The following is a 19,513-nucleotide window of genomic DNA, read 5'->3' as shown; positions in this document are numbered from 1 at the left end:
TCTGGAAGTGATTATCTCCCTGGCATTTGGGAGTAATTATAATCTTCAGTGTGTCAACGTGGTGCATTCACAGAGCAATTCCTGTAGCCCTTGAACTCTGTTTTCAACCAAGCAAAAATCAATCTTGTGACTTCAGAGTGAACTTTTCCTACAGATTGACTAACCTGTAATGGTTAACTTGGTTTGGACACCAGGAGCACAGGGTAAGCTTGTGTTGCTTTCAATGCATGAACTCATTTTGCTCAAGAAGAAAGCAAGAGTCCTTGCTTGAATGAGTAAACGTGGGTCTGGCTAGACCTGGCTATCACCAAGGCCACTCAAGGTTTCTTGCTTAGGGCTGTAGGTTGCTTAGTCTCTCAGCATAAAGTTAGTCTCATTTCTTCTGCCTACAGTGATCATTGCTGTGTCTCTCTCTAGAGACTGCATCCCAACCTGTTTGCCCTGTACTCCTCGCAGTCAAGGTCATCCAAAAACTGTTCTCCATTGGTCATGGTATCATCCTCAAGTCAAGCACTCTGAGCTCCTCAGAGGGGATGTGACACTCACAACCTAGGACCCATCACATAGTGCAAACTTAGCATTAATGAGAAAAGGTCTGAAATCCTGTCATGTTGTTGCCTGGGCAACTTTGATCTCTTTGGGTCAGTGTACATCTTTTGGGATATACACTGGACACTGGCAAGGTGGGAAAATCACTCCAACCAGCTCTTTCTTCCTGCCTGATAACCTGCAGGCCAATATCAAGTAATGGAGCCAACCATATGTTCACGTGTTGCCTTCCAAAGGCCAAACTGCATTCTCAACAAATAGCATTAGTGTTAGAAAAGAGCTGGAAGAAGGTGAAAAGGGGGAAAATGGGGCACTCAGAAGAAGTCAGGAATGAACAATCAGAGAAGACAAAGAGATGAAGAGAGGGGAAAAGAAAGGAGAAGACAAGAAAAGGGACAACTGGAAGAAGGCAGTGCCATCAAGCATCAGAGGAGAAGCACAGAGAAGAAGACTGGGGACAGTTGGAGGGAGGTTGCCAGCCAGGCTGTAGGACTCAGGGAGCCAAACGACACTGAAGTGAAGTCCATTCTCTGCCCCTGGAGTTGCTACTCCGAATGCCTGGAAATGCCTCCTGCTCTTTTTCTTGGTACTTCATGGTGGGCTGTGTGCCAGAAGAAAACCTTCCCAGCAGGCACCACAGAGCTCTCCTCTGCCTGAGCCATCCCTTATAATCAGCTCTGAGCTCCTCAAACACAGCTCTGAGCAGTGGCAAAGGCCATCCATCCCCTTTTTTACTTAAAGTCCTGACTTCAAGCAGAAGGGTTGGTTCAGCTCATAGAAAGGAGATTAATATAATTCTAAAAGGAGAAAATGCTGCCTTTCCCTAAGCAAGGAAACTACATTAACTACAGAGCAGTATATTTATAATTCAAGATTTCCCAAACAATCCTGGAGTTCAGACTTCGAAGCTGGCCAAGAAGCACATACCCAAATTAAACTGTTTCTGTTGCCCTGCTCAGCTCTGCCTTCTGGGTTCAACCAAAAGCCAATGAGCAGGAAGACAGGAGATCCCACAGTGCAGCTGAAGAAGACTGTGTATGCAGGTAACTCAGAACGATGAAGCACAGCAGAGCTGTCCACCTCTCAGGCATGATAAGGCAACAGTCAATTTACTCACCATGCAGTCCAAGTACATTACATAGCCTGTTCTACGTCATATACTTGTTGGTCTAGCACAAGTCCAAAATAAGGTTTATGAAATGTGGCCTCTTGGTGCTCTTATGAAATTTTCTGAAGATTGACATTAAAATCCACGGATAAAGCAATGGTAGTAAAACTTCCAATCACCGACTGAAGGCAGAGAGCAGCAAACCAGTAAGGGAAAGCAAAGCTTTCACTCATCCCTACTTGCCTTATTCACCCTTCCCTGCAAACAGCCTCATGCCAGCTCTACAGGGTCATGTGAGCTGTGGCTATACAGGATTTCATACTCTGCTGCACAAACCCAAATAAGCAAATTCATCATTTTCCTCCAAAATAAGAGTTGCATGCTTATGTTAGATAGTGGCTCACAGTTTGCCCAGCCCTGGATATCTTTACCTCCGGAGCAGCAGCTTGGGGTGGTTTTTACTCTCCAGATTTTTGTCTATGAGGTCAGCCAAGAGCTGCTTGAGGACATCAGTAGCATACTCCAGCTTGCTCTGCAGCACTGTCATGATCAGCGAGGCCACGTTGCCACGATCGCGCATGGAGAAGCTGCGCTGGGACTCCAGCGTGCGGATGAAGGATAGCAGGAAAACCTTGTTGTTGATGAGCTGTGCAAAGAGCTTGAGGCCCTTCTCCACCCGTTCCTGCCTATAGCCAGGGACCTGTATGGGAAGAAAAAAAGTTTATACCTTTCTCTCACTGCCTACTGTCAGGACATTCCCAAATGAGTCATACACCCTTTGCTACTTCTCTGCTCTCAGCCCTCCATCTCCTCCAGCTATACATTCGACATCAAGCAGAAGTCAGATCTGAGATACAGAAAAGGAAAAGCTGCCTCCAACAGCAAAGGAAATTAAAAAAAAAGAAAAGTTTTGCATTTTGGAGGATAGTTCTTTATGCAGGAAGAGAGTCATTTGATAATTAGGAAGACAACAGAGACATTCCAACCACAGCCAGGTGGTTATTTTCAAGCTCTGCTACTCTCTTCCTGAACAGTACATCCAGAGGAGATTGCTGATGTCTGGAGGTGGTATCATAGCACATTATATTCTTATTGCTGTCAGACTGAAGTCTCACTCTATCCCCCTCTAACATCCCTTTTTAATCCCTGCAAGAAACCTGCCTAAAGAGAAAGTCTGAGTCAGTGTTGGAAAGCACAGGGTTACATGGGTCTCCTGTTGCTCTGGGCCTATCTAGGCCTCCTTAACTCCTCATCCCAGCAAACAACCATATATCCGCTGCATTTCAGTAGCTGCCTAAACACAGGAAAGGTGCCACGTAGGGAGTATGAGGCATGGGTTTGGAGCTCTGCTTAGTGAGCTGGGGGAGACAGTAGTAAAGTAACGAGAGAAAGAGGTCCAGGGGTCATGTTTTGAGGAGATGAAGAGATGCAGTGAGGCAGCGAGCATGGAGCTGGGTCGTGGTCTGAAGAACTAGATCACAGAATCATTAAGGTTGGAAAAAAAAACACTAAAAGACTATGCAGTCCAATCCTCAACCCATCATCACCATGTCCAGTGAACCACAGATAGAAGAAGGTGTCAGAGGGCACCGAGCTGGGACGTATTTTGGACGTCCTAAGGCAGTAGGACCCTGGGGCTTGGGAGGTGAGGTGACTGAGCGACAGGGCAATTGATAAGATGTATTTCTCATTTGTGAAAGGCTGATGAACTAGGTTTGGTATAGAACAATTACGACTTCAACACTGAACCCTGGATGCCACAGTCTACAGTGGGCATTATCTTTTCCTGCCCCTCCGTCTCTGGATCAAAATTAAGCCACACTCCATGGGTATACTACATCCCTTTATGTGCTACACCAATGCGTCCTAAATGAGAACCCCAAACTCATTCCTCCACGTTTCTTTCATCCCTTCAAAAAACATTCTCGGAAGCTGCAGACTCACGACACAGAGCATCACATGCCACTGTGCTAAGAATGTATTAATGACCTCGTTCTGGCACTTTAATCCAAGTTAGCGTGCTTAAATGACCAAGTAATGCAAGTCCTCATAAAGAATCATTACTTTTTTATTCTGGAAATTAGAGATCTTAACTGTTTTTGCAAACAGAAAATAAATTACTTACTAAATAGCTTGAGACAATCAACCAACCACTACCACTCATCCTGCTAATAATTATTTTTAACTCACTTGTTTGAACATTCAATATTGTCTATCCCCAGGTTATTATGTAGAATTAAAAAAAAATAACAAGAGAAGTTATTTGTAACACATCTGGAAGCAGTTAATTAGCAAATGAGCTGGAAATAAGTAAGACCTGCTGACTTCAGGATCTCTTGGGCCTTTTCCCAATAGATAGTGGCTCGATCGAAGGAGCAGAATGAAAACTGCTTTCCCTGGTTTGTTGGTATCCAAAGATACTGAAACAACTGTAGAAGCAATAGAGTAGATTAAGGGGGAAGAAACCCAAGGATGGAAAAAGAATTAAGAAAGGAAAGGGAGATCACAGAATCATGAAACTGTTTGAGTTGGAAGGGACCCTTAAAGGCCATCTGCTCCAACTCCCTTGCAATGAACACGGACGCGATCAGGTTGCTCAGAGTCCCATTCAGTCTGACCTTGAATGTGCCCAAGAAGATCAAAGGTGGCAGACGGAAACATTAACTCTGTGTCTCTCTGCATGTATCTTCATATGAGAGCATCCATGCTAAAAACTCTGTGTGGTTCAGATACTCCTCTGTGGTCAGCTGGCTGAAGTTAATGAATGCACACTTTGAAACCAGCTGCGGGTATGATAGAAGTGTTTGTATGTGTGTGTGCATGAACACGGAGGAGAAATTCATCACTCCTCATCATCGTGTGCTCATTTGTGGAAGCTGCTGAGCTGCTTTTCCTGAGGGAAAACAGCCTGAGGCTATTCTACCTGTATCCCAAAGGCAAATCTCTACGGTAACCAATGCGTTCTGCAGCTTCTTAGCCATCACAAGTCCTCACTGCTTCCAGATCATTTTTTAATGGTTCTCACCTTACAGTTTGATGAAGTTTGGCTCTCTTGAAGTATAGGAGCAAAAAGTAGCAGGAACCTCTCATTACACACCCAGCCAAGCACAGAATTGCCTGTGCCAAATCCTACTCCTCCTCTCTGCCAACTAACCCAAGTTTTGGCCTCCAGGAAACTCTCCATGCCAGAGCCTCTCTGAGGCACAGAGTTTGCCAGAGACTTTGCAGAGAGTTCAGCCAAGGACCTTGCTGGCCTTGGCCATGGTGTATGACCTGCTTCTTTGGCCCAAGTATCCCTAGAGCGGGTCCTGTCCATCTGCCAAGCCCTGAACCAATACAGACAACGTCATCTAGGCCTGTAAAACTCATGACACCAAGGAGGTAACGCAGGCATCATGAAGACCTTAGCAGAGCTGGGCAACGCCTCACCATCCTCGCACTTCTGCAGTACTGAGAGCAGGGATGCAGGAGGCACATGTGGGCAGTTTATGGGCAGACTGATACTGTACATCTCTGACCTCACTGCAGCCACAGAGCACAGCAAAGGTGAATCTCCTTCAGAGAACGCAGATTATAGGTGTTGCCAGGAAAAAAGGATGCTGGGTGGCATCAGCAATTGACAAAGCTGATGTGATACAGGCAGGTATCTGCTCTAAGACTTTTTTCCTGGCCTCTGCGTGGTCTAAAAACAAACAGGATGGAGACCAAGGGGGAGCTTAAAACAGCAAACTAATAATTCACACAGATGTATGGGACTCTTCTGAACAGATTAGTGATCAAACAGTTTAACATCTAATACAGTAAAAATAATCCTTTTTCAATCTAGACTGCAAATGAGGTCCTGTTTTGTCCCTGGTAAGACACAGCATTGTAAGCCATCATGTCCCCTCCAGTGTCACAACACCTCTTGCAGTTGGTGATGCTGATTTCATACCTCCAGGTCTCTCAGGACTGGGTGATCTTCAATGCCAGGGAAAAGCACCCTCATGGTGTAGGTTCGGTAATCGAGGAAAGGGATCCCTGCTCCATCCAGGTCGCTTGTCAGCTCATGAATATCCGTCTGCAGCTCTGCAAAAGCTGACACAAAAAGGGAACAAATCATACATCAATACCAGTTCAGATCTCCCTCATCATAATGGAAAAGACCTTCAGACTCACATGAATGAGACATAAATGGAGAACCAACAGGTGGAGAGGAAGAAGAAGGTAGACAAGAGCAGTCTCACCTTTCCTACCACTTCATCTTTCCCCAGCACAATGTGAAAGGACTCTCTCTGGACACTAAGTTAGCAAATGCAGTTAACACAGGGTGGAAGAAGACTGGACTCAGGGAAAATGGGCAAAGTCAGATTAGACCTAGACTTGAACTAGACCCGCAGAGTTCAATACTCCTGCTGCTTGGTGATATTTTGGCTCAGAGCTTCTGGATTCCTCTCTCCTGACACTATATCAGCCTTCTTTTCTCACCATACCTTCCTTGCACTCAAGTGCCACCCTGGACTCCAGGTTGTCCATCTGCATCTGCAGGCGTTTGAGGGTCAAGTCACTCTCTCGGGACTTGCGCTTGTAGGCAATCAGCACGGCCACGATGAAGATGATGAGCAGGCCGCCTGCCACCGCAATGCTGACAATAGCTGGCAAGCTGAGAGGGCTGTCTGGGGAGATGTAGACCATCCCTGGGGAGAACTCCATTCCTCCTACACGAGCCTAGAGGGAAGGCAGGATGAAGTTTCATTGAAACTGTCAAACAAGCAGGAACACAGAGGGAGTCCATCATCGTCCCAGCTAAGGCTGTTATGCAAGTCAAACTCACATGATAATACACGAATGATGATTTCTCAAGTCAAACAGGGTATGAAGTACTTGGCTACAGAATGGCTAAAAACACCTGGAATATCACACAGAAGCAGCTCTGTTGGTAGCATCACCATAAACCAGATTAGCAGAGGACTTCTGGTGAGACAAGTCTTACCAGTCCCAAAGACCTGGCTACATATCAATGTAGGGTTCATTTGGGGTTTTCCTCCCCTGTCCTGAACAGCTATGCACTGTCTTGATATCAGTCCCAGAATGCATGCAGGATATGCGATTCTTGGGTATGGTCTGGTGGGCCCTAACTTCATTGTGGGTCAGGAGACAACTGACAAAGACAGCAGTTAGGGCATTGGGAATGCAGAAATTACAGAGTCATAATTTGCTTTCCACTCTTCAAGTTGAGAAAACTGAATCTGGAAAGCAAAAGCCACAGAGCCTGGCCCCTGCTCTTTACAGCCCCTCACCTAGCTGCAGGCTGTGTAGTGTCACATCAGCTAAATGGCTTCACATGTTTACCAGTGGAACAAGAAAGCCACTCAGAGCTTTCTGCTCTTCATGCACTCCCTGAGGTTCCCAGAACTCTGGGACAAGTATCTTTGTGAGATCTTGCTTTTAATAAGCAGGAAAGAAACCCTATGGGCAATACTGTTGTGTACCCAACAAAACGCTCTGCTGAAGAAAGTCTGTTGGGAGTCCACTTATACAACACGCACACCATTCCCCAAAGTAATCCCACACTTGTTCAAGGCTACTGCAAGGATGCTCGAGGCTATCCGTAAAACAGGATAAGTTTGAGTGGCAGAGGGAAAAATACTACTGACAAGTCTGAGATATAAAAGGAAAGTTTCTAATAGGGTGCTCTAGTAGAGGAACACTCTGCTTATGGATCAGCATAAACCTAGGAAGATGCCATGCAAAGAGTCTGAAGTATCATGATGCGGTGAGAGCCTCTCACCACCACAGGTCTTTCTGGGGACATGAATCTCTGTGTCCCCATCATCTTCTGGAAATTATTTATGGTCTCATTTACAGCCTCTCAGCTCTGTTTTGCTCCAGCACCAGCTGTAGGCTGTTCCTCAGTGTGTCTTGGTCAATGCCACCTAGCTTAAATCTTTTTATCTTGGTCAGACTAAAGGTGACTGTCTGGAATATGCCATTTCCATCCACAAGGTCCTCTTATGCCCTGAATACCTCTAAGCATTTGGAGATGGGCTCTAGAAACATAGAATCATAGAATATCCTGAGTTGGAAGGGGCCCATAAGGATCACTGAGTCAATACCAGTGTCCAAAACAAGAAACTAAAACAAATCTAAGCTCATATGACCAAGTAATAGTGTTAGATGACAACTTCTTTAGCATGACATGGACTCCTTGTAGAGCATTTTCACTAGCCAACAATCTAGCACCTACATAAGTCAAAGAACAGCAGCCCCTATTTCTCCTGTCTATTCCAAGATATAAGGCTAAATTGCACTTCATAAACCTTGCAGAGGTTTGATGTTTGGTATTGGTATGTGTTGAGTTCAGCTAAGACAAACTTCCGAAGTCAAACATTAATCTTCTCACTGAAAGCTACTGCCTTTTGACATAGACCACTGTCCCACATCCTCCCAGGATGACAGTAAAATTGGCTCACTAGTTTGCACAATTTCCTTCCTGTCACAGTGGATCAATAAATGGAGTCATTATCATTATTTTCTGTTTCCTACACGGGCCTTTTTCATCCAGGCCCGGCAGTGAAACGAGTCCGTTGATGGAATATCAGACCAGAGTCAAACAATCCCAGCACAAACCCCAGTGCAAGACTGTCCTCAAAACCCACAGGACAGCCTGGCTCCAGGAGTGGGATTCCTCTCTCCAAACTTTTGACATGCACATCTGAGACAGACATCACAGCATGCTTTTAGGGTAAATGCAGAGAAAAGCCAATTTCAGCATGTGATTCATAGGAGTTGCTTTTGACACCTGCTTTGACATTAGGATGAGATGTTCAGAGGAAGTTCCTGCTTCTCTCCATTAATGGTAGAGAATCTGGACTCCTAGAGGCAGGTGTCTAGCAAAGTTCTTCTCAAAAGATGCTTTCAACACTGAGAAAGCGTCACAGTCCACAAATCAAACTGCCATGATCTAAGGGAATGTGTCTCTTGGAGAAGAAAGCCTACAAGGCTGTAGTACTGTTTGTGAGCACTAAAACGAAAACAGGAAAATATACAGAAATAACCCTACTTTATTTCTTGGGTCTTGCATTTTTTCCAAGAATTCTAGTGTCAACTCCCAGACAACTGAACACCTTATCACTAAACAACAGTTTGGTCACTTGCTTGGTCTATTAATCTGACATTTGCTCCAAATGCCACTATGGCAGATGCCAGTTTTTTCCAGCAAAGACATGGGGACCACCTATAGTGGCTCAAGAGAGTTTCTTCAACTCTTATTGTGTAAAGCATGACTGTGATAGTGTCTTTCCTAGTGAAAGCTTGCACTGGCAAAATGTGTCTGCCTCTGGGTGACATGAACTGCGCCCTCAATGTCAATCAGTATACTTGACCATCTCTCCATTCACTATACAAAGACATCAGCGTACCTTTCTGTCTGTAAGTGCACACAGAAATACCAGCACTCCTTCTAATGTACTCCATCTCTGCACTGCAGGCCTTCTCTACCATGGTTACACATGGATCTTCCTTGCCTTTGTTTCACCTTGCCTGGTGAGTTACAGATGCAAAGTCCATCCCTGAGCACTGGCCTCCATCATATCTGAGCTTCTGTGTTTGGTTCTCAGCCCAGACCCTGTCAAAGGCATGCCTCAGTGTTGGCTTTAGACAAGGAAATCTGCAGCTTGCCCCTAACAACGATGCTCCTCAATAGGCTTCAGTGCAATCACCTTCTCATTTTTCCAGCAGTATCTCTTGTTTGATCAGCGGCCTCAAAAAGGGATTATTTATTTCTCCGAGGTTTCTCTTAAGCTGTCCCAAGCTGTGGGAACAGAGGAGTCTTCCCAATCAGTAAGGCCTGGCCAAATGTTCATCCTTCCTGATCCCCATGGGTTGATTATTGCTCACCTGACTTTGAGTTTTTTCTCTTTAGGATCGTTTTTGTCCCTCTCTGACTAAACATATGCTTAATGAAATTCATGAAGATGACAGGGAACATATATTGCTCTGTTCTTTTGTATTTACACAGGGAAAATCTCATGTTTGTCATTGTTCCTCTTGGAGTGTATTAATGTGCTTTACAACAAATTGAGAGCCACAGTGTATGTGCATGGCAGAAAAAGGATTATTACCTCTATTTTCCAGATGAAAATAATTTGGCATAGAGAAGCTAAGTAGCCAGTATGAGGTGTACCAGCAGCAGGCACAAATGGGACTCAACATAGCCACCACAAACCCTCAGTTCTCTAAAAGACTCCAGAAAATCCTCCTTGTTTTGAAGAGGAAGGCAGTGTGTCTCCATGCAACTTGGCAAATCTCTTTACACTGAACTAAATAAGTATATATCAGATCTGGAAGGGCAACAGAGAGCTGGAAAAAAGTTGATCATGGGCAATGAGAAACATTGATCATCTGTATGTCTGCTGTCAGCTATGTCTTGTTTCCGCCCACAGCCCTGTACAACTCCGATGAGTTTGCTGGTGTGCTGTTTATCAAACAAGAGCACGGAGGCATGCAAATTACTAAGAGGAAAGGAAAGGAGTGAATAAATCAGTGGAGAGAGGAGGAAGCTCCCTCTGATGTAATCATTAGGTTCATTTTTCATAGGTTCTAGGAAGGATATGCAAGATCATACTAAGTTGTATAGATGTCAAAATCTCAAAGTCACACTACAGTCCATATCCTGCATGTTTTTTCTCCTAAGACAAATTGTAGCCACCAATATGTAGCTAATGGCTGGAAACTGATAAATTTAACGAAGTTCGTCATGTGGGGATTAAGTGCATATATGAATTCACATGAGCATCTGGGGTTCATACAGGCTATACAAAGAAAGAGGAAAATTTTTCAGAGTGTTATGATTCCAAAAGGTCCCTCACTGTCTGCAAAGCTCTCCAAGTTACTCTTCCAGGGTGGACTGATAGGGATATTTTATCAAGAGGGGGCTCTGACATTTCTACGTTCTACAGAAGGCAAATGGTGAAGGAAACATATTGCTGTACCCTCCCGCCCAACCCATGGAAGAAAGGCTGAGTTCCAAGCACCACTTACCATCACCTTGTGCCGCCCAATGAGGTTTGGGGACTCACACAGTAGCTGCACATCTGATACAGTCACCACACAGGGCTTCTCACCAACCAGAACCGTGTAGTTCAGCTTGGCATTCCCTCCTGCCACTGGTGGGATCAGGTTCTTGCCCTGGATAGAAAGGAGTATCATGCCTCAAAAAAACTTGTTAGAAAAGAGTTTTCCTTCCATCTCTGCTTCTATTACTCCAGTGTTAACATAGCACTTGGCATTCATAGTTCACAATTCACTTACTTAGTAAGTAAAAGCCACTTAAGAATTCTACAGAAGACAGCAAGGATGGTGGATACAGACTGCTATCAGTCAAAGCTGCCTGTTCTGTTTCTCTCCCTCAAACTCCACACAAATCTTGCACAAGCAGAAAATGATCAGGCAATAATGAAACATATTTCCAAACGTGCAAGCAGGTATTCTGCATGCACACTCATTTATTTGCATGTGAACCTCACACAAGTGCTGATATGGAAATGTTCAAGCATAAAATTCCTTCTTTGTGTCGCTGTTCAGGTTAAAGACATGATGGAGGACCGTTGTGGGATTTTCCCAAGGGTGAGAGAAAAGTCACTATAAGACAAGAAATAGGCTTGGGTATAGCAAACAGCACCGGATACAAATTTAGGCAGCACACAAGGAGCTAAAGCAGGAGCTTACATTTTTTAGTTATGGATATTGGAAGATGCAGAGCAGTGACTGGTGTGATGTTTGTAAATGGTGATTGATATGATGCAATATGATGGATTCAACGAGTGGAGGGAATCTCTGGGACAATGTTGGGATGCCACTATGATTAGTGGGTTGTTGGCAGATACAAAATGGCAATAGGCAGCATGTGCCTGACCATCCTTATCCTGTCCTTGGTCCCCATCTCACCTTCAATATGATTGGACTTCCTGGCTTCAACTCCAAGATTCCTGAGGGATTGAAAACCTCAAAGATTGGGTTTGGATAGTAGGTGAAATTGGTTTTGTTGAGGATCAGCAAGGATTGCACATTGTCAAGAATGAAGCCGAACTCCTCTGGACGCTCAGCTAGCTCAGACTGGTGACTGGGATCAACAGCCAGTGCAGGAGCCTGGCAGGTCATCTCTGTGCTGTTCTGCACCTCGCAGTTCTGGAGAGAAAAATCCAACACAAGAAGAGTTTATGGAAAATGTCTCCAGCTCGACTGGGAGGCTGATATCTTCCAATGAAATGCTAGCTTATCTATTCACAGAGGACACTGAGGAGTAGAAAAACTTTGTTACCAAGACACAAGCTGGTGATCCACTGCTTCAAAGCATAACTCATTCCCATCAGGAAACTGAGACTAGGAAGGGATTGAGAAAATTTTGCTGGAGCAGGTGTGTAGAACAGTTTGCACTACAACAGAAATTCTCCACGCAGAGAGCAGTGAGGCACTGAAACAGGTTGTCCAGAGAAGCTGTGGATGCTCCATCCCTGGAGGTGTTAGGTGTTCAAGGTCAAGTTGAACAGGACCCTGATCTAGTGGGTGGTGACCCTGCCCATGGCAGGAGGTTGGAACCAGATGGTCTTTAAGGCCCCTTCCAATCTAAGCCATTCCATGACTCTATCAACTGGCCATCTCGTGTCTTTCTTAAAAGAAATAATGCTCTCTTCTCTGGATGCAACGGGAGTTTTCAGCCTCCACAGCTGATAAGCAGCCCCTATCACCACCTTGGATATGCCCTCTCCTGCAGTTGCAGGTTAGCAGCAATACTCACATTGACGTGCTCCTTTCCACCGTGCTTTGCCCGGATCTGAGGGTTCTGGATCAGGTCTAGGTGTGTTCCCCACACTGCAATGGGTGTGTTGCCACTAGAGAAAAGGAAATGAAAGAAGAGCATAAACCCAGTCAATGCGTATCAGGACTCCCAGGTGTGGAGAAGAGGGAGGATAGAAACTGCAAAGGAACGGATATGGGTTGCCTTTGAGCTCTGCATTGAGGGGAAGGGTTCACCATCAGGTTTGGCCATCTCAAACCAAGCCAGCACTGCTCAGCCAGGTGGGCTCTCCCTTTGCAACCCATGAGCACCTGTAGCAGAGGCAACAGGGTGCAAGGGCTGAAGGGAGAAGAGCTATCTGAGAAAGTGAAAACTTCAGCTCTCAGGACTCCAGCATCCAAGACAGAATGAGGAAATGTCATCAATGGACAGCCCAACCTCTGCTGCAGAGTTGAAGATTTCCCAGGGAGGAGGAGCACTCTCATCAGTTTGGACACCTGCCTCTGCAACTCCCCTTGGAAACTTTCCAGGCTTCAGTTTATTTCCTGGAGCTCTTTACTGAGAATGGGAAGGAAAGTCATGCAGAAATCAGTTGTATTTATATAAAATGGAGAAAAGAAAGCCTAGAATCCCTTTCCAGCTTCTAGGTAAACCTCTGCACGCATGAAAGGTGAACTAAGTGCATTATAAATGAGGCTGGAGAAAACACCAGAGGAGAGACAAACTGTAAGGAAGATGCCTAAGCTGGCCAACATCTATCCCCTAGTTCTAACCCTTGTTTTCCAAGTTCCTCCATTACATATTCCATTATTAATCGGAGAGGGAAGGTAAAAATGAATGCCAACATACATCTCTGCTCAGCAGTAAAGCTGTTAGGTTTCGGAGAGCTGGATGTAGCTAGCTGGGACTGTATCATAGAATCATAGAGTCATTACAGTTGGAAAGACCACTAAGATCACCTAATGCAACTGTCAACCCATCACCACCACACCACTAACCCATGTCCTTCAGTGCCACGTCTACCCTTTTCTTGAACACCTCCAGGGACAGTGACTCCACCACCTCCCTGGGCAGCCTGTGCCAGCCTGTAGTTCAGCCCCTCTAGCTAATTCCACCCTGATTACCCCAACAGGGCCAGGACACCAGCTCAAACACTGGCTGGTGGCCATCCATGCTTTTAAGCTGTTAGCAGTACACTGGCTTGGTTTAAATTGTCTTAACGCTCTCCTAGGCAACGTCTGGTCATGGTTTGAGGTGTAGCAAGGGCCAGGGAGTGCTTCCAATAAACAGAACAGATGAAGCTATACTGCCTTTCAAGGAAGAAAGATCATTTGATGGTATGGATGAGGGGTATGTCTACTAGGTGGCTTCTGGACCAAAAGCAGACCTGAATCAATTATTTACTAGTTTAAACATAACTTTGCTCAAGAAGCCTGTAAATCTAGAGTCATCTTAAGAATAGGTGCAGGAAGGATGGCATGAGGAGGGCTTACTCGTTGCCATAAAAAAGTCCTTGACATCCTTCCATGACATGGAGACACTTACATGATCACAAACATCAAGTCTTTACCAATAGGTAATGGTGAAGCCATGAGCTCTACCAACGAGCGCTGTCACAACAGCATCTTTCTTCAGGTGCTTCTGTGACACTTCTCTGAGAGGTTCCTTATGGTCTTTCAAGCAGTGCCTGCGTAGACTGATCCAAGGACCACATCTAGCTTCAAGCTTTGCAGAATACCTCAAGTTCTCACTCTCTCATCATAAAATCAGTAGAGGTGAGAAATTTCCCATGGGAAACTTTATAGGGTAAATGTATATTTTGCTATTTCTGTGAGGTCTGCTTGAATAGCCGAGCTCTCTTGATCACACAGGGGATCTGTTCTGAAGTCACACATTCACTTATAAGATAACTTCCCCATCCCTGCCTTATAGAGAAAATATCCTCTCCCCAAAATTCAGTTTCAACTTTGATATCCTTGACACCATCCAGGGAGACCTTGCTTTTCAGAAACCAGGAGATAAATTCACAAACCAAGTTTTTCTTTATCCATTATCTCATTTCATGTGGATTTTTGTCTGTGGGCTTTTATTATTTTTACTATTATGTATTATTTTTATGAATCTCTGCTGATTCAAACTAGAAGGGATTTCACGTATTTGCTCAACAGTTTAATGTGTTCCAGACATATCAAATATACATATACATATATATATGAGTGTGTGTATGTATAAATAAACCCTTTTATTTAATCAACCACGTCTGTGCATACAGTTTTAAACCCATGTGTTAAAAAATCTCTATTTGTTTTGGAAATTGAGCTTAGCAGGCTCAGACCGCTGTTACTAAGCACAGTAACAGCACTGGATCAGAGAGGGGTCTACCCTCTGCAAAAAAAAGCCGAAGTTGTCACGTCCATTGAAGACAAGAACCCACCTAAAGGTTTAGTCTAGCTTGCAAAATCAAGCAAATTCAACTGTTGCTTGCCTTTGTGTGAGAACTGCTGCCCACTGCTTTCAGTTGCAGCCACTTCTTGCCCAGCTCAGATCAGAACAGTGACAGATACTGCTCTCCAGCAAAAAGTTAGGGGTACCAACACCAGGAGCTTTCTTCATTTAAATCTTTGTCCCCAAAGCTCTAAACACAATTTTCGTTCTGCAGACCCAAATATTTGCTGGACATAATTCAAATCAAATCCCAATAAAAAGTATGAATGGAGGCTTATAACGTCCTAGTTACCTGCTGGTTCAGCATAAGTCTTTCTTTAAATTATTTTTTGACTATGGAAATAAACTACCAGTAATCTTTTCTTTTTTGTCTTGGAAAATGTTACTTCAGAAGGTTTTGAGCCAGTCTGGGTACCTTCACCTACTAATTTTGCAATGCTGGTTTAGTAGCAATCATCTATCCCTCAAAACAGCTTAGTCCCTCAGCCAGGAGTGATGAATCAGAGAAGCACAGTGCATTTGCTGCAACAAATCATACTTCATAACAGATACAGCAAGGAAGAGCTGCTCAGTCTATCTCCAGATCCATGTGTTTCAGCTAAATGCTTTCTTGTTTGATTCTCTGCACTTGAGCTGGCACTGTGTTCACCCGGCTCTCTGTGGCTGCCTTACCCTAATTGCTTCCATTACAGGGAGAGCTCCACAGATTAACAGTGATAGTCCATAAATGATCCCAGACACTCTGAACCACAGATGTAATTCTGGATACTGCATTCTCCTCTGAGGTTACAACCTTTTGGAGTGATTCAAAGGTGCAAAAGAAAGGGCACGAAGGCAGAGGTGGGGTGGGTAGATCTGGTTAAAATTAGACACTACCAATCAAGTGGATGCTTTCTGATTTTAGAGTTATTGAAGGAAGCAAAAAGTGGAGGCTGAACAGTACTGATGAGACAGATAGAGCCTCAGTCATCCAACCTATCACCTATACCCCCTGAAAGTAAGGTAGCACCCATGAAATAAACACATCTTGACTTGTTTTATGCTGGGAGAAAGGACAAGAGATTCACGTCAGAAAGCAATGGGATAGGGCCTCTGCACCCAATGGCCAAGCAAAACTTTGCCACTACACCTCAAGCCTCTCCTTGGCTGCATTTTGTCTCTTGCTGGGAGCTTCAGAAGAGAAACCAAGGAGCAAAAGGCTCTGGAGATCTCCTCTCATCTCCCAGCCTGAAGCCAGATGAAGGAAGGGCCCTGTTTTGTAACTTTCCCGGGGATAACAGGGGAATTCACCCTCCTTGGCTGTCAGTCTTCCACCTTTTAACCAGCCCTAAACTCACTTTAATAAGGAAGGGACTAAAGTGATTTCTCATTTTACTGATAACCTGAACTCTGACTGAAAATAAAACCTTGAACTGGAAAATCCAGACACGAAAGCTTCAAGCTCAACGTGTAAAGATTCAATCCAGCTAAATCGGTAAATTCCCTCACGGTAATTAAAGGCACTAATTGATTTGTGGAAACATCTTCTGGAGGGGAGCTGAACTGAAGGGATTTACGAGTCCTGCTTCTAATCCCCAGCTACCCCAATCAATCCTGTTTGACAGGAGAGCAGAGAGCTGCAGTGGATGAATGAAGGGACGCTAAGATTTCTTATTTTGTATCTTTTCGAGGAAATACCAGTGCATTTAATAACCAATTTCTCTCTTCCTGAGACCATTTCTGCAGGATTCTCAGAGCATTTGGGTAATGCTTTCATGTCTTCCACAACCAGGACAAATGCTCTCCTCAGACGCTTTCAGATGAACCTTCCAAATTCACCAAAGCAGCAGCAATGGGCTGAAGAGCAGAAGAGCACCTAACAAGGAGGAAGGTCCTCCAGTAGAGCAGGGACCAGGGCTTTCTTTGTGTTTCATCTCAGGAGATGGCTCTGGAGCTTTCAATCATGATAGCCAAACAAGGAATACTTAGTTCTAAGCCAACAAGCACATCAAGGCTGTAATGAGGTGCTTTCAAACCCAAGTACTATTCTCTTTTCTAAGCACAGTCATGAACAATGGACTGTGAAAAGGTGTGGATCTAGCCCAGTGGAACCCAAAATACAGCCATGACCAGAAAAAGTAAGAATCAAAGTCTTTAGGAATACAACAGCCCCAGTAGAATGTAATATCACTTGGATAGGTAGCATTTGGGTACTGGAGACACCAAGACAAGCTTCTGGTGAGCAACTGCAGCTGGATTTTGCTGCATTAAGCCAGGAAGCTGTGCTCCACTTAAGAAGGTTAATTCAGTCTTGGACTACACTGAGTCAGGTTGGAGAAACATGATGGCTCCTGCCCATCCCTCACTAGGTACTTTGGAAATGCTGTCCCAGGGGTACACATGGTCACAGGTGTGCCATACTCTGAGCATCCAAGGTGCTGTAGTAAATACACAGAACATCGCTGGCATCTAATGTCTTCCCAGAAGGCAAGTCTACCAGTTCCCATGTTTCCTGGGCTTTGTGAAGTAGCTAGATAAATATGTGTTTTGTAGTCAACACAATGCTTGGAAAGCACTTTTCAGTATCAAGGACCATCACAAAGGTACCAGTGCTGCAGTACAAGGTAAGAGGAACTGGTGTGATGTGTCTATGGGATGCTTACCTGAAGATGCTCCACTCGGGCTCAATCCTCAGGATGGTTGGATCCTCCACATATTCATACTGCAGCTCCTGATGTATCTTGGCCTTGTCCACTCTCACAGACACCTTCACCTTCTCAAAGCCTTCATCTGAGGCAGTGGTGTTACAGACAATGTGCTTGGTGGATCTCCTGTGAGAAGAAGCAAGTCAGCGTCAACAAGGCTCTGCAAGAAGCAAACCAGTAAGAACCCAGTGACTTACTCCTATGTCCTGTGATCTTAACCTGTTCGCCATGAAGTGCTGAAACTCACTGCTGCAGGAATATGCTGGGTATTGTGTGACAAATTCATCGCAGGAAGCAGCATCGCCTTTCCACTGGTTTAAGTAAAAGGACACGAGCCACTATTACTCAGGTCTCAAAACATAAACTGAATCTCAAGGGAAGTCCAAAACAGACCTCTCTGCACAAATATTTCTGTGCGATTAAATACATGATGGATGTTTCCTTCCTGCCTGCAGGCATATTCAGCAGCAGCTCGTAAAGGGGAGTGTTTGCACCTCAGCTTTCCAGTCTGGGATAATAAAGTTTACTTTGCATTAGGAGTGTAAGCCTTGTTTAAGTGCCATATGCAACATGCCTGGGACCTCTGCATGCGAAGTGCTAATGGAGCGGGAAGCATTTCATGATTTTACTTAAAATGGATTCTGGGTAGATGCTTTCCTTTTGGGCAAGGCTCAAACACAACTCCAGGATTGAATTTTGCAGTGGCATTGCCTTCAGTAAAGAGCCAAAAATCCAAGCTTCGACCACCCTCAGCCTTCCCAGCCCTGTGATGTGCGATGCAGCCTCAACTCATATCCCTAGAAAGATAAAATGGAGTTCATCCTTCCCTTGTAGCATGGCATGCACCTCAAATGTACCCTTTAGGTGCTCTTTAAATTTCCCTGGAAACCATGCTGAATCCCTTCTACAACTCCCTAGTCTGTTCTGTAAGCAGCTGTGGTTCCCACTTGGCCTTTTAAACCACAAGCTGTGACTTCACCCTCGTGCATTATAGATGTTAAATCACTCTGCAGTCATGACAGGCAGCTAAACAGGATCCCAGCAGCCGGGAGATGGAAACATGTTGCCCCAGGACAGTAGTCCCAGCTTCCCTGTGAATGGGCCCTTCTTCTTCTGCCAAAGAGAAGCTGGGAGAAATGTGCCAACTTTGTCTTCAGCTTCCACCAATACTGGCAGCAAAGCGCATTGCACTGGGCAGTTTTGAGCTGCAGGAGCCCCTGGGAAATGGATTTAGGCTCATTCTCACAGGGATCAGGGAACATTCAGCAGGTAACACTGACATTAAGCCTCTGAACTGCAATTGAACAGGAGCCAACCCTGAGCTAAAATGTTGCAAGTCATCTATTTCTCAGCACTATGGGACTATTCTTGGATAAAAGGGAGGTGTTTTAATACTTATAACTGATGTTGTCAGATTTTCATTTTTGCTTTTTCTAAAGTAGGGACATGAAAATGAATCTTTTAAATTACATACTCTCAGAGCAAGTAGCAAAGCATGGGACCATGGAGAATTGTATTGAAATTTGACAAGGAGCCATGGAAAAAGCACATCAAATAGCAATCAAAACAATGAAATAAATCCTGTTCTCCCACCCCACAGCGTACTCAGTAAGGTTGTGCTGGGGAAGAATGCAAAGGTCCCACTGCAGAACAGATGTTCTGCCAAGAATTACTCAAAGGACAGGTTGTCTGGGCTGCAGAAGAAGTCCCTTGAGTGTGACTGCTTACATCTTTCAGGCTCAGGTGGGTAAGGAAGGAAGGACTCATCTGTACCTGAAGAAGAGGCAAGGCTGTCGCCCAAAGGTCACGATGACGTTGCTGCCTGCATTGAGGTTATTGCCTGTAATTGTCACCTGGGTGCCACCTGACACAGGTCCCCTCTTCGGCTTGAGATCAGAGAGTGTCAGAGTCTGTGAAAGCAAAGGGTCATGTTGAAAGCACAGGAGATGA

At 44.7% G+C, this 19,513-nt stretch overlaps 1 protein-coding gene across 5 annotated transcripts in view; it reads right to left on the bottom strand.

The window, feature by feature from the left end:
* Positions 1 to 19,513, bottom strand: part of PLXNA4 (plexin A4) — a 468,858-nt gene that overhangs the window by 48,177 nt on the left and 401,168 nt on the right. For all 5 annotated transcript variants that reach the window (XM_021384299.1, XM_021384300.1, XM_021384302.1 and 2 more), the window contains 8 exons: positions 19,337 to 19,473; positions 17,522 to 17,689; positions 12,435 to 12,528; positions 11,585 to 11,824; positions 10,679 to 10,825; positions 6,130 to 6,364; positions 5,592 to 5,734; positions 2,089 to 2,357 (listed from right to left, as the gene is read on the bottom strand). In XM_021384299.1, the coding sequence (XP_021239974.1) occupies positions 2,089 to 2,357; positions 5,592 to 5,734; positions 6,130 to 6,364; positions 10,679 to 10,825; positions 11,585 to 11,824; positions 12,435 to 12,528; positions 17,522 to 17,689; positions 19,337 to 19,473 (1,433 nt within the window). The remainder of the gene's footprint in view (positions 1 to 2,088; positions 2,358 to 5,591; positions 5,735 to 6,129; positions 6,365 to 10,678; positions 10,826 to 11,584; positions 11,825 to 12,434; positions 12,529 to 17,521; positions 17,690 to 19,336; positions 19,474 to 19,513) is intronic.

The sequence above is a fragment of the Numida meleagris genome, chromosome 1 (assembly GCF_002078875.1).
Source record: "Numida meleagris isolate 19003 breed g44 Domestic line chromosome 1, NumMel1.0, whole genome shotgun sequence".
Taxonomy (NCBI): domain Eukaryota; kingdom Metazoa; phylum Chordata; class Aves; order Galliformes; family Numididae; genus Numida; species Numida meleagris.
The sequence above is the reverse complement of the archived record's forward strand: the minus strand, read 5'-3'. Positions and strand labels throughout refer to the sequence as shown.